The sequence below is a fragment of the Entelurus aequoreus genome, linkage group LG02 (genome assembly GCF_033978785.1).
Source record: "Entelurus aequoreus isolate RoL-2023_Sb linkage group LG02, RoL_Eaeq_v1.1, whole genome shotgun sequence".
Classification (NCBI taxonomy): domain Eukaryota; kingdom Metazoa; phylum Chordata; class Actinopteri; order Syngnathiformes; family Syngnathidae; genus Entelurus; species Entelurus aequoreus.
This window is the reverse complement of record NC_084732.1, coordinates 73975330-74001854: the sequence shown is the minus strand read 5'-3', so window position 1 is coordinate 74001854 and position 26525 is coordinate 73975330. Positions and strand designations below refer to the sequence as shown.

Below are 26525 nucleotides of genomic sequence, written 5' to 3'. Positions count from 1 at the left end.
TACGAGGTCTGTGTCTAAGTGCGGGTCGAGGATCCAGTCCGGAATCCAGTGGGAAGTCGAGGCACACAGCTTGATCACGGGAAAAAGAGGGAACACTGCGGGGAACACAGAGGACATAAGAGGAGTGAACTACGTTCCGGCACCGGATCTTCAAGTACGCTGGTCTTTATACCGTCCACCTTCATCAGACCCAGGTGTACTGATTGCCGATTGATTGCAGCCGTGCAGGTGCGTGGCCGCGATGCGCGAAGAGCGAGCAGGGGCGTGTCCCGGCGCACTTCTTAGCCGAGGTGCCGGCTGTACTAGCAGCAGATGACATGCGGGATGGCGCATGCGCCGTGACAGCTTGTTCGTCTTTTCCGACTTATAAATGTTGTTTCAATGTTGGATATTGGCGTTGAACAATGCATCAAATCATAAAGTTTTTGAATTTTGGCGTGAGCTTGCACGCACTTCTGAAAGCCCCTGTCTGCAAGGTTTTGCAGTCTGGCTACGTTGTGACAGCGAGGTGGTGGCTCTTATTTGGACATTAAGTACAATTTTACAGAATTAGAGAGGGGGGCTCTGTAGGAGGGCGCACCTGCGTTTGAGGAAAGAAATAAAAGGCACGATAAATAATTATTTTTCTCAAATCCTCGGCATGCACACAATAACACCGACGCCCAACTTGCAGTGACATAAGTGCTGATAAAAACAACATTTTTTTATGCAGCTCTGTAGTGTGCAGGTGTACCTAATGTTTTGACAGGCTGAATTTATATTCCACTGTCTTTGTAAAAAAAAAAAAAAAAAAAAAAAAATTGGCAGTTTTTGTTTTCAAATATATATTTAAAGACAAATGATGAAACTTTTGAGAAACATTTGCAGACAGACTCAAAAAACAGGTTGAAAATGTGACTGTGGAGCAAAATTTACTCCAAAGCATATCCAATACATATTATCTAGAACAGCGTTTTTCAACCTTTTCTGAGCCAAGGCACATTTTTTTCATTGAAAAAATGCAGAGGCACACCACCAGCAGAAAACATTAAAATATGAAACTCAGCAGCCGATATTGACAATAAAAAGTTGTTCTTGCAATTGTTGGATACAAATTTAAACCACAACCAACCATGCATCACTATAGCTCTTGTCTCAAAGTAGGTGTACTGTCACGACCTGTCACATCACGCCGTGACTTATTTGGAGGTTTTTTTTTTGCTGTTTTCCTTTCTTAACTTAGCTACAGCTGCATGATGAATATCAAACAAACCATTGACTCACACAACAAAAAGATAAACAATGACCCAATGACAGGGTTGTTAACATGTTACTTGAAACACTGCTTGTACAGTAAAAAAGGGTTCTATGATAGAAATGGTTTGTCTCTGATTATTGAGATGTACATAATTTGTTAATCATGTCAATTTTCTGAAAGATATCATACCTCATCATTGTCAAAGTTATATTATTGCCACAGCTCTTGGGGGCTTGTCTAGTTAGACTCGTGCTTTCCAACCAACACAAAGATAGTCACATGATTTCACCGCAGGACCCTTGCGACCCAAGCAGTCCACCAGCATCCACTGTGAGACCTGAGGTATGTCTGTGAAGCCTCGCTATTTAGATTTGAGCAACACTACATCGCTCTCTCCACTCGAGAGTGGGAGGCACTCATAGTCTTTGCTTTATTTCCATCAAAACAACCAAAACTACTCTCCATCCATACTAGTGGTACCACAGTTCGAGAGGCTTCATTGTGTGGTTCGCCAAAGAATAACTTACATAAATATTCAAACACAGTGTTACTGTTCAAACTGTGTGATGTTACAGTGGCCACAAATATTAAAAATACTAAATCAAACCTCTGCCTTGTTTCATTGTATGTTCAGGCCTACTACGCTACTGTATTTTAATATTCCTCATGATGGTGGTACTTGGAGAGCGACGTTTTTTTTATCTGAGATGCAAGTTTGAGAACCACTGATGTATACAATTTAAAAAAGATAAAGAAAAAAGAAAAAAACTCTGATCCTATCACTCAGATGTAATATGATTATTTATCAACAACAGAATACACGATGACCTTATATAACAACAATTAGTATATAATTACACATATACACACACATATATTAAGGTATCAGGCACTCATCAGTAGAATATAAGGACAAGTCCCTCTGTACTGTATTGATCAGTGATTCTCAAACTGTGGTACGCAGGCTCAGGGGCACCGAAAAGGGGGGGTAAAGGAGACGGATTCTAGGGGCCCATGATGGAGGGGGGCCTAGAGAGGCCCCTAATGATGATGAAATTATAATACAGGGGGCCCTGTAAAGATTATTTTCATGGGGCCCAAAATCCCTAGCGGCGCCCCTGCGCAGGCTCCATCTATCCATTTTCTACCGCTTGTCCGATTCGGGGTTGCGGAGGGTACTGGAGCCTATCTCAGCTGCATTCGGGCGGAAGGCTGTGTCCACCCTGGACAAGTCGCCACCTCATCGCAGGGCCAACACAGATAAACAGACAACATTCACACTCACATACACACACTAGGGCCCATTTAGTGTTGCCAATCAACCTATCCCCAGGTGCATGTTTTTGGAGGCTCCATTTAGTGGTATGCCAAATAATCACTTGATTAAAGTACAGTGTTTTATGTTTTCCTATATTCAAACACAGTGTTACTGTTCAAAATCTGTCCAATGGTCCAAAAATATCAAATTACTTGTTAAATAAGACCTCGTCTTGTTTTTATTGAATACTTAGGGCAGGCCTGGGCAATTACTCCTCGGTGGAACAAGCAGTTTTTGTTGAATATAGCTGAGATAGGCTCCAGCACCCCCCGCAACTCCAAAAGGGACAAGCGGTAGAAAATGGACGGATGGGATGGATAATTAGTAATTGTAAAAAGTATAGACATTTAAAAAATATATATATTTTCTGTTTAACCACTTATGACAACTAGCCGGTGTTGTAAAATGTATAAAAAAAAAATAAAAATGTAACTTTGAGCTTTAAATAACCCCTTTAAGATGATCATGAAAAACAGAAAGGCAATTTTAGAGAAGAGTGTAAAAACATTTTTTTATCATATAAAAAGTAATGTATTAAACATTTTCTCTCACTTGTTTCTATTTATTTCCTTATTGTATGACATTTAATGTTTCAGATTTAAAATACTTACTGGTCTTGAAGACGCTATTTCTGACTACATTGTTATTTAAATAAAGTTTATTTTTTATTTTTAAAGAAGCCGCGGATCTAAACTGCAAGTTAATTGGCCCCCACAAGACGGGCCCAATAACACTGTATTGATTGATTGATTGATTGACACTTGTATTAGTAGATTGTACAGTACAGTACATATTCCGTACAATTGACCACTAAATGGTAACACCCGAATACGTTTTTCAACTTGTTTGAGTCGGGGTCCACATTAATCAATTCATGGTAAACAGGAAATGAACGACTAGTGACAAAAATATGTCTTATAAAGAGTAATTTTGTTGCTTATGGTCTTGAAGACGATATTTCTGACTGTTCCGTACTCCATCGTTATTTAAATAAAGTTTTGTTTTTTTAAAGAAGCCGCGCATCTAAACTGCATGTTGATTGGTTGAAACCCCCACAAGGCGGGCCCACCAACACTGTAAACAGGAAATGAACGACTCGTGACAAAAACATGTCTTATAAAGAGTAATTCCGCGACTTTTTTCCACTACAACATTGCACCTTTATCGAGACAAGGCACCAAAAATGCAGACACTACGGCAACGTCGGCTCAACGAGTTGAAGTTTGAAACCAAAAAAACAAACAGGTTGGTTGAATTGAAGTCTCGGCTAAACTTCGCTTAACTTGACTAACAAGAATGTATTATTAGCTTGTAAACATTTTATAACTTGTGCGGGATTAAAACGCACACGTTGCCTGTTATTTATTGAATCAAAAATATTGACATTCAATTATTTGGTGCATTTGCACACAGCTAAAATTATGCACAAAGCAAACCCCAAAAAGGGACAAGCGGTAGAAAATGGATGGATGGAAACCCTAATTTGCTTCTCAATAATGTACAACAATCATTCCTCAACAAACGCTGAGAAATATAATATTTTGGGAAATAAACATGTTTGCATGTACAACACTTACAAGTTACAACATTTAACATATCAGTATGTGGAGTTAAATTATGGAATTGTTTAAGCAAAGAAGTCAAACAATGCACTAATATGCGCGTTCGACTCACAATAATAGGTATGGTTTTGTTTTATTCTACAAAACCCAAAACCGGTGAAGTTGGCACGTTGTGTAAATCGTGAATAAAAACAGAATACAATGATTTGCAAATCCTTTTCAACCTATATTCAATTTAATACACTGCAAAGACAAGATACTTAATGTTCGAACTGCAAAACTTTGTTATTTTTTGCAAATATTAGCTCATTTGGAATTTGAGGCCTACAACATGTTTAAAAAAAGCTGGCACACGTGGCAAAAAGACTGAGAACGTTGAGGAATGCTCATCAAACACTTATTTGGAACATCCCACAGGTGAACAGGCTAACTGGAAACAGGTGGGTGCCATGATTGGGTATAAAAGCACTTTCCATGAAATGCTCAGTCATTCACAAACAAGGATGGGGCGAGGGTCACCACTTTGTAAACAAATGCGTGAGCAAATTGTCCAACAGTTTAAGAACAATATTTCTCAACGAGCTATTTCAAGGAATTTAGGGATTTCACCATCTACGTTCCGTAATATCATCAAAAGGTTCAGAGAATCTGGAGAAATCACTGCACGTAAGCGATGATGTTACGGACCTTCGATCCCTCAGGTGGTACTGCATCAAAAAGCGACATCCGTGTGTAAAGGATATCACCACATGGGCTCAGGAACACTTCAGAAAACCACTGTCAGCAACTACAGTCCGTCGCTACATCTGTAAGTGCAAGTTAAAACTTTACTATGCAAAGCGAAAGCCATTTATCAACAACACCCAGAAACACTTCGCTGGGCCCGAGCTCATCTAAGATGGACTGATGCAAAGTGGAAAAGTGTTCTGTGGTCTGACGAGTCCACATTTCAAATAGTTTTTGGAAACTGTGGACGTCGTGTCCTCCGGAACAAAGAGGAAAAGAACCATCCGGATTGTTATAGGCGCAAAGTTGAAAAGCCAGCATCTGTGATGGTATGGGGGTGTATTAGTGCCCAAGGCATGGGTAACTTACACATCTGTGAAGGCACCATTAATACTGAAAGGTACATACAGATTTTGGAGCAACATATGCTGCCATCCAAGCAACGTTATCATTGTCTTGCTTATTTCAGCAAGACAATGCCAAGCCACATGTTACAACAGCGTGGATTCATAGTAAAAGAGTGCGGGTACTAGACTGGCCTGCCTGTAGTCCAGACCTGTCTCCCATTGAAAATGTGTGGCGCATTATGAAGCGGAAAATACCGCAACGGAGACCCCGGACTGTTGAACAACTTAAGCTGTACATCAAGCAAGAAAGGGAAATAATTCCACCTGAAAAGCTTAAAAAATTGGTCTCCTCAGTTCCCAAACGTTTACTGAGTGTTGTTAAAAGGGAACACCATGTAACACAGTGGTAAAAATGCCCCTGTGCCAAGTTTTTTGTAATGTGTTGCTGCCATAAAATTCTAAGTTAATGATTATTTGCAAAAAAAATTTAGTTTCTCAGTTCGAACATTAAATATCTTATCTTTGCAGTCTATTCTATTAAATATAAGTTGAAAAGGGTTTGCAAATAATTGAATTCTGTTTTTATTTACGATTTACACAACGTGCCAACTTCACTGGTTTTGGGTTTTGTATTTTAGTCAGAAATACTTAAGACATTTGGAATTCACAGATGTGATAGATAGGAAACTGCCTCACTGGGTTCCATTGTTAAAAACGTAGTTTGGTATTTAATAAAATGCACTGTATTATGATCGCATTCATCTGTTTTATCAGCACCAGTGAAAACATGTCGCAGAAGAAAAAGTCAGGCTTCCATTTCGACTTGTGGCTTTACCTGACCCTGCAGAACTGGATTCTAGACTTCGGAAGGCCTATTGTCATGGTAAGGAAGTCCATGTTGACCTGATTCATAGTTTCTGTAATGTCTATGAGGCAATCAGCACCTGCTACACCCACACACTGTAGATCATGCTTCCACTCGAGTGGTTCCCACTGAATAAACCAAGCGCCGGAGACTATTTCCACATGGCCTACAATGTGATAACACCCTTCCTCATACTGAGGGTAAGTGTGAACACTGTAAATACAACTTTATGTTTTAAAAAGCAAAGATGCATTCACAGACTATTATTAATAAATGTGATGTAAGTGTTGATTTAAAACTGACAGCCAACTAGATCTGGATGAAATTTTTGGCAAAATTCTGTACTACCGCACTTATTTTATCAGGCCATTGTCACTTTTAGTTGATTGAGCGCAGTCCAAGGGCATTGCCTCGCTCAGCAGTCTACCTCTGCATCATTACTTTTGTCATGGGAGCCAGCATCCACCTGGTGGGAGACTCCATCAACCACAGACTCATCCTGAGTGGCTACCAGCTCCATCTGTCAGTCAGAGAGAATCCGATCATCAAAGACTTAAAACCTGCCTCGCTGGTAAGGATGATAACATTTGTGGGAGTAAAATATACTGTGTGCTGTTTTGTAGTGCAAGGGGGTCCAAACCTTACAGAACACAGTGGTGCCTCGGTTTTCGTTAGTAATCCGTTCCAAAAGGTCAGACGAAAACGTAATTGTATGATAACCAAAGCAATTTTTTCCACTGTGAAATAACATAAACCCAATCATCCCTTCTAGAAATCCAAAACTATGTGGAATGCATCAGAATGACATACAATATGACATGGATAAATTAACATTTAATTAGGGGTGTGCAAATCCAATATTGATATCAGCAAAATAAACACGTATTGGTGGATATTGGCTTGTATCCAGCTCTTATACAAGCAGTCCTGCAGCGTGTTTACTTGTGCAAAGGTGGACAGCCAGTTAACATCCAAAGGGCACACATTTTGATATTTTCTTGTATTTTGGTCAAGTTATGGTAAACTATTCTGTAGGAGCTGGCAACTACACAGCAGCTAAGCACACAATAGAACACAAGCTAGACGTACGTAATAAGTGTCCTTGATTGAACAAAATTGCAATTTGTTGATGTAAACAAGTATAAAACATAATAGTTGCCTATTACTTACATACAAAGTCTCCAAGGCAAAAGCTTATTAGAAAGTATCCAGTAACAAACGTGTCTGCATAATTTAGCTTAATGCGTCATCCATCCATCCATTTTCTACCGCTTGTCCCACACGAGGTCGCGAGGGGTGCTGGAGTCTATCTCATAAGCTTCATTTATTGCATTATTGTGACCACTAGGTGTCGCCATCGACAAAATGATTTCCACTTCAGTTTAATTTTTAATTAAAGACAGCAGTAATTGAGTAATTTCACTTCATCAAACCTTTTCTAACATTCCAAACTACAAAATAAAAAAAAAAAGTATATGATTTGATTTGTGCTGGTATCGTATCGGATTATTGTGGGTGTCAGCCAATACTCACAGCTCTAATATCTGTATCGTATCGAATGTGAAACATCGAGACTACGGCGTGGCGCAGTTGGGAGAGTGGCCGTGTCAGCAACCTGAGGGTTCCTGGTTCGATACCAAGCTTCTACCAACCTAGTCACGTCCGTTGTGTCCTTGAGCAAGACACTTCACCCTTGCTCCTAATGGGTCCTGGTTAGGGCCTTGCATGGCAGCTCCTGCCATCAGTGTGTGGATGTGTGTGTGAATGGGTGGATGTGGAAATAGTGTCAAAGCGCTTTGAGTACCTTGAAGGTAGAAAAGCGCTATACATGTATAACCCATTTACCATTTAAATATAACGTCCATTTGACATTTTTTGAAGACTGGTTGGTTAAGACTGCGATGAGCGCAGAGGGAGGAAAGGAACGGAGAGGCACATGTACGCCACCTTCAAACTTTGCCACAAGTTATTTCTTGAAAAATCTTCAATAGAGTTTCTCACCTTCTTTATCAAGGTGCTTGCATTCGCGACTTCAAGCCCCACCGAGGCCTTTTTTGCAGTCCTACTTGATGGAAAAAAAGCAAAGCCAGCTACACGTGAGATATTTTACATACGAAATTGAGGGACATTTTTCTTTTAACTAAATCATGTGAAAAGGGGGGCATATGAAAACCAAGGTACCACTGTAAGAAAAATGCTGAAACCAATCCAATGAAGCTCAATGCCGTATATGCAAATGTATATGATTAAAAATATATATATATATGTTTGTGTTTACATACACTACCGTTCAAAAGTTTGGGGTCACCCAAACAATTTTGTGTTTGAGCCTTCATTTCTAAGAACAAGAATAGACTGTCGAGTTTCAGATGAAAGTTCTCTTTTTCTGGCCATTTTGAGCGTTTAATTGACCCCACAAATGTGATGCTCCAGAAACTCAATCTGCTCAAAGGAAGGTCAGTTTTGTAGCTTCTGTAACGAGCTAAACTGTTTTCAGATGTGTGAACATGATTGCACAAGGGTTTTCTAATCATCAATTAGCCTTCTGAGCCAATGAGCAAACACATTGTACCATTAGAACACTGGACTGATAGTTGCTGGAAATGGGCCTCTATACACCTGTGTAGATATTGCACCAAAAACCAGACATTTGCAGCTAGAATAGTAATTTAACACATTAGCAATGTATAGAGTGTATTTCTTTAAAGTCATTGAAAAGTACAGTGCTTTTCCTTCAAAAATAAGGACATTTCAATGTGACCCCAAACTTTTGAATGGTAGTGTATGAAAAGTAATTACATTGCTTCTTCACATTGTAACATTTTATGTTCCAGCCTTACTCCAAAATAGAACCAGTCATTTCCCTCTTCAAAATGCGACACCTGATACCCTATAATGACAACATGGAATACATGTTTTTTTTGTGATTTGAAAACTAAGAACCAAGAAATCACATGAACTTAAGTATTCACCGCTTTTGCCATGAAGCTGAAAATTGAGCTTAGGTGCGTCTTGTTTCTGGTCATCTTTGAGATGGTTCTCCAGCTGATTTGAAGAGGCACCCACCTGTCTGTATCAAGTCCCGCAGTTGACAACAAAATGTGACTTGGTGTTGAAACCCGTGTTTTTGTTAGTCTCATACTGAAAATGCATTCGCTTCAACAATATAAGAACATATGATTTCTTGAAGTATGGATACTGAAAGGCACACTTTCATTATGCCTCTAAAGATGACAATGTTGTTGTATAACATCAAAAGAGAGTGTGTGCTTTTGGGTATGGCTAATATTGAGTGAAACATCACTACCACATGTCTTTTGTGTCAGATCCATCTAACCCCTACCTTGTGCAAACACTCTTTCCACATGTCATAAAAGGCTTAATGTGCTTTTGGTTATTCAGTCACAGAAGGTGGCACCTGCAGTAGTTATTAAATCATTTTAGGTAGGGTAAATGGCAATATGACACGTGTATTAACTTAAGAGCATTTGTTTGACTGAAAAATTTAGCGATATTTCATAATGAAGCCATTATTACACAAGTTGTTTAAATCTATTGCAGGGGGCCGCATTTGGCTTAAAACATGTGTCCAGGGGCCGAAAGCGGACTGCATGGAAAGTAACTATATATATATGTATATATATATATATATATACACACTACCGTTCAAAAGTTTGGGGTCACATTAAAATGTCCTTATTTTTCAATGAAGATAACTTTAAACTAGTCTTAACTTTAAAGAAGTACACTCTATACATTGCTAATGTGGTAAATGACTATTCTAGCTGCAAATGTCTGGTTTTTGGTGCAATATCTACATAGGTGTATAGAGGCCCACTTCCAGTAACTATCACTCCAGTGTTCTAATGGTACAATGTGTTTGCTCATTGGCTCAGAAGGCTAATTGATGATTAGAAAACCCTTATGCAATCATGTTCACACATCTGAAAACAGTTTAGGTCGTTACAGAAGCTACAAAACTGACCTTCCTTTGAGCAGATTGAGTTTCTGGAGCATCACATTTGTGGGGTCAATTAAACGCTCAAAATGGCCAGAAAAAGAGAACTTTCATTTGAAACTGACAGTCTATTCTTGTTCTTAGAAATGAAGGCTATTCCACAAAATTGTTTGGGTGACCCCAAACTTTTGAACGGTAGTGTATATATATATATATATATATATATATATATATATATATATATATATATATATATATATATATATATATATATATATATATATATATATATATATATATATATATATATATATATATATATATTTACGTCATACTAAACCATTCTATATATTGAATGAGGACATACTCAGTAAACAAATTTTACACTCATTAAGTGTGTATGCAACTATGCAATCATTAAGTGTGTATGGCAATCAAAAGCCCCTTTTAATAAATTGTATTTTATATTAGAAGAGGAAAGTTGGGACCTTTTTAGACCAAAAATCAAGAGGCTACTTATAATAGTTTCCAATACTGTACTGTACAATAATGTAAAAACTAAAAATGTGTATGCCACATAAGATAAATAGTTCAAAATGTAAGTCATGATTATAATTTTTTTTTAATATTGTATAATTGACCCTACAATTTGATGATCATATATCAAGGTAAATCACATTTGGAAGTGCACCCAAACCAGAAAGAGCAGTAGGGGTCACTGTTGCTCAAGGAACAGCAAATTTAATAGATGTGCTGTATTAAGTCTACATGTAACTAAAGTAATTAGAAATTAGAGTTTTATAATTCTTCTGACCTCACATTTGTTTACAGATTGACTCCTTTGAATTGCTGTATTACTACGATGAACACCTTGGACATTTAATGTGGTATGTCATTTACTCTATTTTTGCAAGAACTGTACAAGTGGTCCTTGGTACACGTCCAGGTTTTGTTCCTACGACGGCAATGTAAGTCAAGTATTGGTGTAAGTCGTCACTTATACCAAATTATTTAAGTCGACATTTAGATATTTTTGTGCGCCGTGTGTGTGCATGTTACATTATTATGGCAATCTTTTTGTTACTTGGAATGATCAAAGGAACTTTGGTTTGCTAAGGCATGCATTCTTTAATTGAAGCAATCTTTAGCCATCAATGAAGCTCAATCAACAAATAATTATAACTGTAATTTGTGTGGGAAAAAATATTGATATTGCTATATATAACAGCACATACTCTAACTGTATAGTATTGATTTATTTCATGTCTTAATATTGACTATTTATTTTCAAAGTAATTTTTGGGTCAAATGTAATTCCATTTTTAAGTGGCAAAAAACTTGATCCACTTTTTTGTACAAATGCAATGAATGGTAATGGATCAATTGAGTTACATTGTTTTTTGACTCAATTTGTCCAATAAATTATTATTATCATCTAGTGTACATATATACAGCTTGTATTTTAGATTCATCAGTGAAGTACTGCATGTTGAATATTACAATTTATCATATCAAAATTATCGCAATACTGTATTGTATCTTTGACTCAAGTATTGTGATAGGTATTGTCTCGTATTGTGTCCGTGTCAATACCAAGTATAAACAATGAAATATTGAATATTAAGATAAGTGAACTAGGGGTGCCTGAAGTTTTTGATGTACGTCCATATCCGGATTCTTATTTATTACGATTCTGAATCGATGAAAACATTTCCAGAATCGATATTTTCAAAATATGTTTTTTAAGCTATCTGTGCGCTTACGTGCTGTGCGGAGAAGTTATACGTCGGCAGCAAAGAGGCGCTTTTATAAAGGTTTTATCATAATTTATATATCAAATAATATATTGCGATAATAGGTTTGAATCAAGAATGTTAAATTGGATTATTACCAAGAATCGCCTCGACATGTTTTGCAATCAAGAAACAATGCGACAAACATGGCGACGTGTGAGTGGAGTGTGCCACAAGCTACACAGCATGCTTTGCGGCGGGAAGATATGAGTGTAATTTAGACTCGTGTTGTACGTACACATTTATTTGTATGTCTGTCAAACAATCAAGAAAATATTATTTATATAGCCCTGAATCACAAATGTCTCAAAGGGCTGCACAAACCACAACGACATCCTCGGATCTGATCCCACATCAGGGCAAGAAATGTCTACATGGTGCAGTAGGTTGATCACATTATGTGTGCAGGTTGACTTGTGTTTTTTTTTTAGTTACATACGTTCCCAAACATTTTAAATACCCCTCCAGTAAATGTAATCGGTAACCAGAGAAAGTGTTACTTTTTTGAAAAACTTTGTAATATTTGTTAATGTCAAGCAAGTCACAAGTCGGGCTTATAGCATGTCATTTCATTTAATTTTTTTTCATTTATTCATTTATTTCAGCCAATGACATTTAATTTAAAAAAAAGTACAAGGTAGACAATACATAATAATATAAATTAATATAATGCAAAAGGTAATGCACAGTATGTAAGCATGATTGTCCAGTTTTGCCTGAAAGAGAGTGGGAAGAAGATAATTTATTTAATCCCACCCCCAGTTCTCCATTCAGTGATTAATACATTGAGTTTCACTGTTACTTTGATTAAGGATTATAATACAAATGTTGTATCATAGTGGCATTAGCACAGGTAACAATAATTATTACACTGTATCAACAATTTGTATCAACAATGTAGGAAGAATGAATATACCAACAATGGTAATGGACAAAATACCAACAATGTAATAGACAACATAGCAATAATGGTAAGGAAACATTGAGCACATGTTAACACTTTGAGACAAAGTACAACAGCAGGTGAAATTAAAGACCCTCATCTCTATATTTGAACCAGACCCGATGTTTGTATGATAGTTAAAATCGATGAATAGTTTGGCATTGCTTGTGTTGTAAGTCCAGTTTGTTCCATAGTTTTACTCCGCATACAGACACACAAAAACGTTTACGAGTGGTTTGAGCTCTCGGCAATGAGAAATATCCAAAGCCTCTCAAGTTATGAGCCTGCACTCGTCTTATAAAAAAACGTTGTAGATTAGGCAGCAATAATTTGTTAAATGCTTGATATAAGATTATTAATGTATTATATTTAACAAGGTCATCAAATTTGAGCAACTTTGATTGCATAAACAGGTTATGAGTATGTTCTACAAAAACAACGTTGCGAATGATCCGCACTGCTCTTTTCTGTAATATGATCAGAGGATTAACTGTGTTGTGGTAAGTATTCCCCCATACTTCAACATAATATGTAAGGTATGGGAGTACCAAGGTGCAGTATAGAGTACGGAGTGCATTTTCATTGAGGTATAGTTTTGCTTTGTTTATAATGGAGAGGCTTTTGGAGATTTTTGTTTTAATGTGTCTAACACGAGGTTTCCATGATAGTTTACTATCAATTATTACTCATAAGTCAAATTAAAACATTCACAATTACATGTTTTAAAAACATTAAGTCTCCCTACTGTAGAAAATATTGACTTCGGGTTGAATTTATGATGTAAAAAAAACCAATATACTTAATCCTTTTTTTTACGGCAGCTTTAAGGTAATAATAGCTTGATATGTTTATATTATGGCCCTGCGATGAGGTGGCGACTTGTCCAGGGTGTACCCCGCCTTCCGCCCGATTGTAGCTGAGATAGGCTCCAGCGCCCCCCGCGACCCCAAAGGGAATAAGCGGTAGAAAATGGATGGATGGATGGATGTTTATATTATATTACATATTCATTTTAGCTCTGGCAGTTAGTGACTGACATTTCCTTGGCCTCAGTCTGGACCCCCTCTCCAGAGTACCCAGGCTTAGGCCGATTTTTTTTTTCTCCCCCCTCCCCCCACATTGTTTACCTGTTTCTCACCTTTTTTGTAAGGGGCGCCGGAAGTTGGCAGACCCGTCAGCGATCCCGTTCTGTCTCCCTGTAATGTTTGTCTGATCTTGAATGGGATTGTGCTGAACATTTTAATTTCCCCTCAGGGATTAATAAAGTATTTCTGTTTCTGATTCTGATTAAATGCAGCTGCTGACAGCAGCCCCTGTTGAGTGAGTTCTCCGTACGTGTGTCATTACCACTAGTTTACAAAGAGAGTGCTTCGGCAGACGTGTTTCTCCTTGGCCACAAACGGAGCATTGCAATAATGGATTCTTTACCACACCATGAATTAAAGTACCATGTTGAATAATGACGTCTTGCCTTTTCCAACGGGATGTCAAGCTTGTTTTGAGTGCAGTGGTAGTTATTGCTAGCATGTTTGAAGAGCAACTTCCTCAAAGCAAAGCTGACTTTTCTTTGCTGGTTAAAGATTGTCGTAATAGTGTAGTAACAAGCGTTACCAGCAGCTTTACAGTAGGGATGGCCGATATGGCCTAGGATATATATCGCGATGAAAATTACAGCCTTCTGCACTAACAATATGTATATCATATATATTATTTGGTATATACGGTAAATGATAATAGAACCTTTTCAAAACATGTTACATAGGCTGCTAATGTATTCAATAACGTATTAAGTCATTTTCGGTTGTATTAATTTTGTCAAAACTGTTATTAATCTGCTTGCTGATTTAATGTTACTATCCGATTACTTTCTGTTGAAATGTGATAAACACTTAATATTTTGTTGTCCTGCTACTACATATTAGTTTTAGGCAATACTACAAATTTGGGTATGGATCCAATACCAAGTAGTTACAGGAGCTGTATTGGTCATACCAATGTTGATACTGATCATTGAATTATTACATTTTTTTTATCACAAATGTAGACAAAAACACAGGATGCCGTTATGACAATATTAATTACATGGGAAAATTATTTCTTACTAATGGCTCTTATTTAGACCCTTTGGTTTTTGCCCATAAATCTTATTTCCTGAATTTGTAAACATCATCAAATGTTTTGCTAATAAAAGATATTGCTCTAACCACTGTAGTATTGACCATCTACTGATACCATACTTTGTACTTTGTATCAATCCACCCACCTTTGCTTACTGTAGCTCTTCCTTGCGGATAGGGGTTAGCATATCCTCATACGTTGTGTAGTGTAGAATGTTTAGCGATTTCTTGTCCTCCGGGGATGATACAGTACTTGTAAGAAACAGTTTATTTTCCGCCACAGAAGTGAAGATTGCTGACTTAGCAGTGGATTTGCATTGTAGAGGGACGTTAGCCGCTATTGAGTGTGCAGAAATATGGGGGAAATAACTACAAATGTGCGCTTCATTCACTAACCGTGTTACAAAAAAGATCAGTTAGACTGATACATAATGTTGTATATAGAGAACATAAAAACACTTTATTTATTGATTTAAAAATATTGAAATTCAACGATTTGGTAAAATTGCAAACAGCTAAAATTATGTACAAAGCAAACTATAACCTGCTACCCAATAATGTACAACAATTCTTCTCAACTAAAGATGAGAAATATAACCTTCGAGGAAAAAGTAACTTAAAACATTTGTATGCACGTTTAACATTTAAGACTTTTAGCATATCAGTATGTGGAATTAAACTATGGAATGGATTAAGCAAATAAGTTAAACAATGTACTGATATGATCCAGTTTAAGAGGTTGTTCAAATTAATAGTGCTTACAGAGTACAAGGAAGAATAATTATGAGAAATACCTTCAACCTTATTGAAAACAGGATATTCTTCATCTCAGTATGTTTACCATGACTGACTTAATTATATATTGCAAGAACTGCTGCATTAATCATTCACTGATGTAATTGTGTTACAAAAAGAAGACAGTAAATGAACATAAGTATTTGTAAACGCTCTGAAGTGGGAAAGGGGAAGGATGAAATAAGATTAGCTTTTTCCTACTCTTTTTTTGGACATGATGTAAAGATAAATTATATGAAATTATGTGTAATGTATTATACTGTAAGTGTGTTCATGTTCGAAATAAACTCAACCCAATCAATCAATCAAGTTTTTCTCCGCCTGTGTATTCTTTCATCTTGTGCACATATCTCGTCCTCCTTTTGTGCATTATTAATAATTTATGGGAATGTGTCATAACACGAAACGACCCAAGGACTACCTGTAATATCTTTCTGTTGTGTGTGTTGAAAAATGCCTAAGATAAAAGAGCGCTAACAAAGAAGTGCGGGTGCTCAGAAATCAATATATTGCAAGTTAATTACCTACATGACATAACCTTCAGTCACCTTGAGTTGGTCGCTTGACTAAATTAGATTTCAGTGAAGAATGTATTAGTCATATTGTTGTCTTTACTGTCAGTAGAATAACGTCTTATGTAAGTGATGGGAAGTCATAGAGTTATGGAACACAGACACAATTAGCGATATAGAATTGTCTCCTTTACAAGAAAAAACATGACCTATCTCCTCAGTATGTTTTAAAAGAGTGCGTCTTTTATGTTTCAGGTATATTCCCTTCTTTGTCATTCTCTTCATTTACTTCACCGGATGTTTCACTGAGGCTACAGAGCAGCAGAAGATCCCAGTCAAAGGCCAGCTGTTGATTATACCCAGCGCACTATATTACTGGTCAGTTGCCTCCTCTACTTAAAAAAAAAAAAAAGTAAATATAGATTGTTGCGTTGTACCTTAACTCAACGTTTATTCTTCTCAGCACTGTCCTTCTCACTCTCTTTCTTTTTTTTAAGGGTTTGAAAACAAAGTGATATCCATCTTAAGCTAGAATTTAATGCTCGTGAATAAGACTGGATGCTTCCAGTGAATCTGACATGGTTTACTGTCATTTGCTACAGCAACTTAATGGTGGCGATGCTTATACCTCAAATTTTTCCCTGCAACTTCAAGCATAACAATTAAAGGCCTACTGAAACCCACTACTACCGACCACGCAGTCTGATAGTTTATATATCAATGATGAAATCTTAACATTGCAACACATGCCAATACGGCCGGGTTAGATTAGTAAAGTGCAATTTAAAATTTCCCGTGAAATATTCTGCTGAAAACGTCTTGGTATGATGACGTTTGCGCGTGACGTCATGGATTGTGCGGACATATTGGGACACCATTTTGGCCAGCTATTAAGTCGTCTGTTTTCATCGCAAATATACACAGTATTCTGGACATCCGTGTTGGTGAATCTTTTGCAATTTGTTTAATGAACAATGAAGACAGCAAAGAAGAAAGCTGTAGGTGGGATCGGTGTATTAGCGGCTGGCTGCAGCAACACAACCAGGAGGACTTTGAGTTGGATAGCAGACGCACTACCGTGAGTAAGCAGCTTTGGCTTCCAAACATTTGATCGCTTGCCCGTACGTGCGTGCCGCTATGTGCATGTCACGTACGTAACTTTGGGGAAATATATGTGCTGTATGAACTTTACGGAGGTGAACAGTACTTTGGGCTGTGGGATTGAGTGTGTTGTGCGGGTGTTTGAGTTGTATTGGTGGGTTATATGGACGGGAGGGGGGAGGTGTTTGTTATGCGGATTAATTTGTGGCATATTAAATATAAGCCTGGTTGTGTTGTGGCTAATAGAGTATATATATGTCTTGTGTTTATTTACTGTTTTAGTCATTCCCAGCTGAATATCAGGTACCACCCGCCTCTCACAGCATCTTCCCTATCTGAATCGCTTCCACTGCCCTCTAATCCTTCACTCTCACTTTCCTCATCCACAAATCTTTCATCCTCGCTCAAATTAATGGGGTAATCGTCGCTTTCTCGGTACGAATCGCTCTCGCTGCTGGTGGCCAAGATTGTAAACAATGTGCAGATGTGAGGCGCTCCACAACCGGTGACGTCACGCTACTTCTGGTACAGGCAAGGCTTTTTTATCAGCGACCAAAAGTTGCGAACTTTATCGTCGATGTTGTCTACTAAATCCTTTCAGCAAAAATATGGCAATATCGCGAAATGATCAAGTATGACACATAGAATGGACCTGCTATCCCCGTTTAAATAAGAAAATTTCATTTCAGTAGGCCTTTAAGGTGCTCGGACTCCAGGGTATTGTGGGTGAAGCAGATTCCACGCAGAATGTCCGTAGTCAGAGCTTCCATAATCACGCGCACGTCTGCGTTGTAGCTCCTGTGAAATTTCCGCAAAACACTACATTTCCCACAATCCCTGCGCGTTGTTTACATAGAGTATTCTCGGCACCAGCTGCCCCGAGCCAAATGTTGCAGCCAGTCCGACCAGGCACATCAATGGTTTCATAAATTGTCTCAGGAGATGAGTCGTACATTTATAGATTGTCTTGATTTGAATTTAATGATATGCTCTGGTGGCAAAATGCGGATGAATTTCACATGTAATGCGGGTCGATGTAAAAAATACGCGGCGAGCAATTTTTTTGTGTGACAGAAGTGCACGGAGCAAAGTTAGCGCGGTCCTAAAATCTGAGCACAGGTCTGGCGGACCTCTGCTTGGAGTAGATCCGTGCACACGCAAAGTTTGTTACAACGCGGCCCAATATAACGCAATATTTTATAAAACGCGATCGTGCCAAGGATCCAGAATTTTCGCCCTTTTTTTTCCACCAAAGTCAATCGCGTTGTTTTTCACTAAATTATCTGGTGGCCTATTAGGGTAGCTGATCAACAAAAGGTCCTACGGTGCCGATGCATTGATCGTGAACCTATCGCCTGTCTTCGTCGACGCCTGAATCTACGGCCTCTTCCTTCTCTGTGGTTAAGATGGTTAAGATGGTTTTGGTCACGCGGCTCGACGGCCGCAGTGTGAGCTTGTTCACGATGTGTCGTCCCCCCACTTCCACTGCCTCACTGGCGTAAGCTTGTTGGCAGACAGCTGAAGACCTGGGCAATATCGATTAAGGAGGACCTCTCCGAACTCTCGTGTCCGCAGGTGGTTGGCCTGCACCGGTACAACCGAGATTGGTTCGCCATCTCCTGCGACCTCGCACAGGGCCGCCATGGTTTGGGGATGTTGTCAAGGTGACCTACTGGTGGGTAGTGCCTGCCCCATTCTGTGACGTGGGAGCACAACCCACCAGTCACATCACGTGGGGACACTATCCACCAAGGCAGCCGCGCTTAACTTTTTCAAAGAGGAACAAGTAAAAATTAAGGATTTCTATATACCACGATCCTAGGAATAACGCAATCTGTATTTTATGGACCCCAATGGCCGCGTCATATCACACTTTAAATGTAGCACGTTTCGTTTATGTTCCACCTGAATATGTTTGGGCCTTAATCAAATGACGGCTCTAATCTCAAAACCCTTTTAAATTGGGCACTTAAAAATTGAGGTATCACTGTAATACAGAATAATCTTAACATGTTTAGGAGATCTGAAATAGAATTCAAGTTTAGCACATAAAACTTTCTGGTACTTTCTTTTGTCAGGAAAAAATTAAAGCTAGTTGGACTGATTGATTGATTGATTGAGACTTTTATTAGTAGGTTGCACAGTGAAGTACACATTCCGTATAATTGACCACTAAATGGTAACACCCGAATACGTTTTTCAACTTGTTTAAGTCGGGGTCCACTTAAATTGATTCACGCCACTGCATTGTGTCTCAACATGGATTGCGGACTTGGCTAACTGCTGGCCTGCTGTGCAGTGAGACCGTATTGCTATATGAACTATATTATACATTTCCATAGTTTAGTTAGACAAAACAGAGCCTGCAAATGCCACTCCCTGCTGCTAATTTATGGTGTGAAATATTGATCACCCGCTTGCTTGTTTCTTTGGGTGTTCTTTGTAAAGATGTCTGAACTTTTTCCTCTCTCTTTTTCCTTTTTTATTTGTACAAGGTACTTGGTCACTGAAGGACAAATCACTGAGCTCTTCCTCCTCACCTTCTTTGCAATGGGGGTCATGATGATTCACCAGAGACATACAGGCTTAAGCCCTGACAACAATGGACTTTTCTTGTTCTATAGTTTCAGTCTTACTTTGCTTCTAGTGGCACTTTGGGTTTTTTACCTATGGAATGACCCTGTGCTGCGCAACAAGTACCCTGGATTAATGTATGTGCCGGAACCTTGGTCCTACTACACACTACATATAAAGAAAACCCACTGAATTACGTCTGTTCAGGTTTGTACGTCTATTCATTACAACCAGGTATTCGTGAGTGCCTGTTCTTCCTTTTTATTGAAGGCAGCTTGAACTTTAATTAAATGTTCTTTTTTTCCACAGATACAGACAGTAGCCTGGCTTGAAGCAAACACCTACGGTTTCACTCTCTGTTTTGTTTTACACTTGCAAATGTCTGTTAGTAGTAATATTGAGTTATTTGACATATATGGCTGAGTTCAAATTTTCGACCAGTGGTTCTCAAACTTTTTTCACCAAATACCACCCCAGTAAACACTTGGCTTTCCAAGTACCACCATAATGACCAACATTAAAATACAGTAGCATAGTAGGCCCAAATATTAATTAAAAAAACTAGGCAGAGATTTTATTTAACAAGTATATTTAATATTTTGGCTACTATAACATTACACACAGTTTGATCAGTAACACTGTGTTTGAATATTTAATTATAGAGCTCACAGGTATTTAGGCCGCACTTACCAAGTTTTAGAAGAAATAATCATTTTTACATATATTAGCCGCACCGGATCATAAGCCGCAGATACACCGGTATGGACCCACTAGCTGCGGAAGCTACCTCTCCAATTAGCTAAACAGGCTCAATAACTCAACAGTGACGTTTTGGTGAAATAACGAAACTGAAACAATACAAAAAGAATGCCATTGTAAGGTAAGAATTCTAACAGACACTTGTAAACGTATTAGCATAATCGCTAGTGCGACTAATGCTAGCTTGATTACATCACGAAAGCGCATACAAAGAAAACGCCACTACGGACATCACAAATGGGATGGTTTCGTAAGTATGAATTGTTATATTGTAAAACTTACAAATGTTTCTTGAAGTGATGAGTAAAGAATCCTTTCAATCAGAAACGCTATAGAAGAATAGACGAGAGGGGATATACTTCCTCTTCAAGGCACGACACAGGAAGTACATTTTCAACCCGCAGCCCCTGCTGTGAGCAAACTTATCCAAAAGATGGCGACTTCACACAAACAACAACTTTTCAGTGTCTCTGTCGGTGTTGAAAACTATTTGTAAAATACAAAACATTATAGTCGTTAGCCAAGAAAAATCCATAAATTAGCTGCATCAATTTGTAAGCCACAGGGTTCATAGCGTAGTACAAAAGTAGCGGCTTATAGTCTGAAAAATACGGTAAGTCATTCTGTGGCGTACCACTAGATAGAGCCTGTGTATCGCAGTTTGAGAATCACTGTTTTAGACCAATTGGAAAGTTGGATTTTCCGAACAGGCATTTTGTTATGATAAGAGACAGTGTATCGTCAAACTAGGGCTGCCAACCGTCCCTTGAAAAACGCAATCGTACCATATTTAGAGACAAAAGCATGCATTCTGTGTTGCGCTGTCAAGGGACGCACTTTGTCCCATATTTTTATGACTGTGAGAATAGAAAAATAGTGTCAATTAGAAATAGATTCCATCGAATAAAGTCAGCGTCACAACAGTTCGCCATTTTGTCTGATGGCTGATCTATCAAACTCATTGCAGTTCAATTTTCTGCCATTTTTGAGTATTGGCTTTGTCTTGGCTGTCACACTAGTAGCTGCCGCCGTGGTTCTGGCAATCGGATTTCAAAGGTGACTTTTTACTGCAGTGACATTTTGTCTGGGAAAAAAAGCAATTGGGGACGTTCGTAGATCGTTTTTATCCGACGTAAAAGCTACACATGTGGGTTTCACTTACATGCTAGCTCATCTTTTTAGTAACTCTGTTTTCTTGTTGTCATTGTGATTATGTCTCGTCATCTTGTGTTTTTAGGTTGTTGAACATACACATAATAATACAGGAGTACAACATACAGTAACTAATAATAAGGTCAAATAATATTTGCTTCAACTAGTATTTTTACAAGTGTTAAATTCAGACAATGTTTCTATTTAATGACAAATTACCACAATAAAGCATAACCACATTGTAGCATAAAGACAAAGACAGTATATATTCCGATCTGCCTCATGAATAAAGCACAATGGAAATGTTGCCAGCCATATAAATAAGACACATATCTCAACTTGCCTTTGTTTTTGCTTAAGTAGTTCATACAGTGATGAAGGTTGCAGACCTGATCTATCAAAGCTGCACACGGAATATATACTGTTTAAAGTTAAGCAGTACAAACTTCTGTCTAAAACACAGGGGTCAAACTCAAGGCCCGCGGGCCATATCTGGCCCGTCACATCATTTTATATGGCCCGCGAACGCCCTAGGAAAATATGCATCAATGAAGTACCTTATCTTTTCATACTATTTTTGTATCTGTTATTTCCATTTTGACAAAAAAAAATATATGCACTGCATGAAATTGCATACCTTTTTAAATTTTTAACACTATGCAATATTGCAACAAATAATATATTACCATAGTTTCCACACATTTTTATTTGTTAAAATAAAAAATAAATACTTCAATATCTGCTTAACTTATGGTTTCAAAGCAAGTTATCCATTAAATTGTACACTGTAAAGAGGACAATAGATATTATGTTAAAACATTTTTTTTTAGAGCATTTCAACTGAAAACTGTAAATTGAAAAAAACTCTACCACTGTTTTAATATAAACATTTTTTTTTTACTGTAAAATCTACGGTTGTTGTTACTGTTAATGGAAAAATGGTACCACAGTTATTTTATGGTAACAAACTGGCAGCTCAGTTGCCAGAATTTAAAAAAATAACAGTGGTACTGTTTTTCTATTTACAGTAATATGTTAAACAAACTACCTTAAATTTTACAGTAAGATTCTGGCAACTAAGCTGCCAGTATTTTACCGTAAAATAACTGTGGTACCATTTTAAAATGGTAAATAAACAGTGGGTACTGTTTTCCATCTACTGTAATATAATGTTTTAAAAAATCTGTAGATTTTGCATTAAAAAAATGGTGACCAGAATTTTAATATGAAATATACAATTTTTTTTTTTACAGAATATATTTAATAATAAAATCCACAGGCAAACTCGTAAATGATTCACTGTCCCTCTGATGGCAGTCATAACTGCGACGTGGCCTCAATGAAAACGAGTTTGACTCGCCTGGTTTAAAAAAAATACTTATTTTTATTCTTAGATAAGCAGAAACTATTTTATATTTTTATGTTTTATTCAAGCAGGAATTTAATTTCATTTTGTTCTGTTAATTTTATTATTTTGGACTAAAAAAAGGATTATTGAAAAGTCGTTTCTCATATCACTCGTACCCGTGCATATAATTAAATTCTGCTTGGAGTCAAAAAGTTCTGTCTGTGTGTAGATTGTCAGACATCAGGTCCTTTAATTCACAAAAAAATGAATGGATGCAACTCTGAAACATCTTCAACCAACAAGAAGAGTCCAGTTACCTTTATTTACCCTTGTGGATATTATAAAAACTCCTTTCCCGCGAATAAAAATGAGTTGACCAGCAAAGTGTCCATTATTTTTTTGTAGGGACTTGGCAACCCAAAGTGGAACACTTATAAATTTGTAGTTTTCCGAAACATATCTGAACACCTTATGTCAGTGAATGTTGACAGAATTAATACTGTAAGTACACTAATGTGCTAGCTTGTTTTGCTCGTAAACGAGCATATTACCAGTTTATGAGTTTATCATAATTTGGTTATCAATTCCACTTTTCCAAAAATTTAATTTAAAACAGTAATAACTGTGGGGGTTTTTACTGCTGTTTATCATTAATACCATCCATCCATCCATCCATCCATCCATCCATCCATCCATCCATCTTCTTCCGCTTATCCGAGGTCGGGTCGTGGGGGCAGCAGCCTAAACAGGGAAGCCCAGACTTCCCTCTCCCCAGCCACTTCGTCCAGCTCTTCCCGGGGGATCCCGAGGCGTTCCCAGGCCAGCCGGGAGACATAGTTTTCCCAACGTGTCCTGGGTCTTCCCCGTGGCCTCCTACCGGTCGGACGTGCCCTAAACACCTCCCTAGGGAGGCGTTCGGGTGGCATCCTGACCAGATGCCCGAACCACCTCATCTGGCTCCTCTCGATGTGGAGGAGCAGCGGCTTTACTTTGAGCTCCCCCCGGATGGCAGAGCTTCTCACCCTATCTCTAAGGGAGAGGCCCGCCACCCGGCGGAGGAAACTAATTTCGGCCGCTTGTACCCGTGATCTTGTCCTTTCGGTCATAACCCAAAGCTCATGACCATAGGTGAGGATGGGAACGTAGATCGACCGGTAAATTGAGAGCTTTGCCTTCCGGCTCAGCTCCTTCTTCACCACAACGGATCGATACAGCGTCCGCATTACTGAAGACGCCGCACCGATCCGCCTGTCGATCTCACGATCCACTCTTCCCTCACTCGTTAACAACACTCCAAGGTACTTGAACTCCTCCACTTGGGGCAGGGTCTCCTCCGCAACCCGGAGATGGCACTCCACCTTTTTCCGGGCGAGAACCATGGACTCGGACTTGGAGGTGCTGATTCTCATCCCAGTCGCTTCACACTCAGCTGCGAACCGATCCAGTGAGAGCTGAAGATCCTGGCCAGATGAAGCCATCAGGACCACATCATCTGCAAAAAGCAGAGACCTAATCCTGCAGCCACCAAACCAGATCCCCTCAACGCCATGACTGCGCCTAGAAATTCTGTCCATAAAAGTTATGAACAGAATCGGTGACAAAGGGCAGCCTTGGCGGAGTCCAACCCTCACTGGAAACGTGTCCGACTTACTGCCGGCAATGCGGACCAAACTCTGGCACTGATCATACAGGGAGTGGACCGCCACAATGAGACAGTCCGATACCCCATACTCTCTGAGCACTCCCCACAGGACTTCCCGAGGGACACGATCGAATGCCTTCTCCAAGTCCACAAAACACGTGTAGACTGGTTGGGCAAACTCCCATGCACCCTCAAGGACCCTGCCGAGAGTATAGAGCTGGTCCACAGTTCCACGACCAGGACGAAAACCACACTGTTCCTCTTGAATCCGAGGTTCGACTATCCGGCGTAGCCTCCTCTCCAGCACACCTGAATAGACCTTACCAGGAAGGCTGAGGCATACTTGCCAACCCTCCCGTTTTTAGCGGGAGAATCCCGATATTCAGCGCCTCTCCCGACAACCTCCCGACAGAGATTTTCTCCCGACAAACTCCCGGTATTCAGCCGGAGCTGGAGGTCACGCCCCCCCCCCCCCAAAAAAAAAGTCTGCCGCAGCTGCGATTGGACCTGACCAGCCTCCGGGTACAAGTACTGGAGTACCAATTGCTTGCCAGGGAAGATATTCCCCAGGAAGCAAGGATTGACCGGTTTTGGGCCATGCTAGGGAGAGATGGAAGATTCCACACTCTCGTGCATTTGATGAAAGCACTTTTGTGCGTGCCACACAGCAATGCATCATCAGAGAGGGTGTTCAGCATGGTTAGAAAAATAGTGACAGAGAATAGAAAGAGGATGGACAATTCAAAACCCTTAACAAAGCATTGTACTTTCAAGTACAACAATGAGTAGATGAGTGTTGTGTGTGTGTGTGTGTGTGTGTGTGTATACGTGTAAATAAATGAACACTAAAATTCAAGTATTTCTTTTATTTATATATATATATATAATAAAATATATATATATATATATATATATATATATATATATATATATAAATACTTGACTTTCAGTTAATTCTAGCTATATATATATATATATATATATATATATATATATATATATATATATATATATATATATATATATATATATATAGCTAGAATTAACTGAAAGTCAAGTATTTATATATATATATATATATATATATATATGAAATACTTGAGTTGGTGAATTCTAGCTGTAAATATACTCTCTTCTTAACCCCGCCCCCTCACCCCCGACCAAGGCCCCCCACCCCACCTCCCGATATTGGAGGTCTCAAGGTTGGCAATTATGGGCTGAGGAGTGTGATCCCACGATAGTTAGAACACACCCTCCGGTTCCCCTTCTTAAAGAGAGGAACCACCACCCCGGTCTGCCAATCTAGAGGTACCGCCCCCGTGTGGACATCATTAATACCGTTTCCTGTTATGTTCCCTACACTAGAAGACTAGAAAACAAGGTTAGAGTGTCCGCCCTGAGATCGGTAGGTCGACGTGAGTTCAAACCCCGGCCGAGTCATACCAAAGACTATAAAAATGGGACCCATTACCTCCCTGCTTGGCAATCAGCATCAAGGGTTGGAATTGGGGGTTAAATCACCAAAAATGATTCCCGGGCGCGGCCACTGTTGCTGCTCACTGCTCCCCTCACCTCCCAGGGGGTGAACTAGGGGATGGGTCTAATGCAGAGTACAAATTTCACCACACCTAGTGTGTGTGACTATCATTGGTACTTTAACTTAAACAGGTTCTTAGTACACTTAAACTGAAGTGTAGATGGGAGCATGTTACAGCAGAAAGTCACCAGCTATGAACAGGAAATTAACAAGTACGGTAGATCAGTAACAGTTTCGAG

At 38.8% G+C, this 26525-nt stretch overlaps 1 protein-coding gene across 1 annotated transcript; it reads left to right on the top strand.

Annotated features, from left to right (window-relative positions):
* The first annotated feature begins 3611 nt into the window (after positions 1-3611).
* Positions 3612-25219, top strand: cln6a (CLN6 transmembrane ER protein a). Its single transcript, XM_062032117.1, has 8 exons — positions 3612-3800; positions 5965-6073; positions 6157-6255; positions 6438-6626; positions 10845-10900; positions 16429-16551; positions 19770-20055; positions 20158-25219. Exons 1-7 carry the CDS (start codon positions 3739-3741, stop codon positions 20038-20040), a joined length of 909 nt encoding a protein of 302 aa, XP_061888101.1. The 5' UTR covers positions 3612-3738; the 3' UTR covers positions 20041-20055; positions 20158-25219.
* The last annotated feature ends 1306 nt before the right edge of the window (positions 25220-26525 follow it).

What these genes read in the sequence shown, in the direction of transcription:
- cln6a (XM_062032117.1), top strand. Translation starts at nt 3,739, where the DNA reads ATGCAGACACTACGGCAACGTCGGCTCAACGAGTTGAAGTTTGAAACC. An exon ending in TCGGAAGGCCTATTGTCATG is followed by an intron (nt 6,074 to 6,156) that starts GTAAGGAAGTCC and finishes CACACACTGTAG; the next exon opens with ATCATGCTTCCACTCGAGTG. An exon ending in CACCTTGGACATTTAATGTG is followed by an intron (nt 10,901 to 16,428) that starts GTATGTCATTTA and finishes TTTATGTTTCAG; the next exon opens with GTATATTCCCTTCTTTGTCA.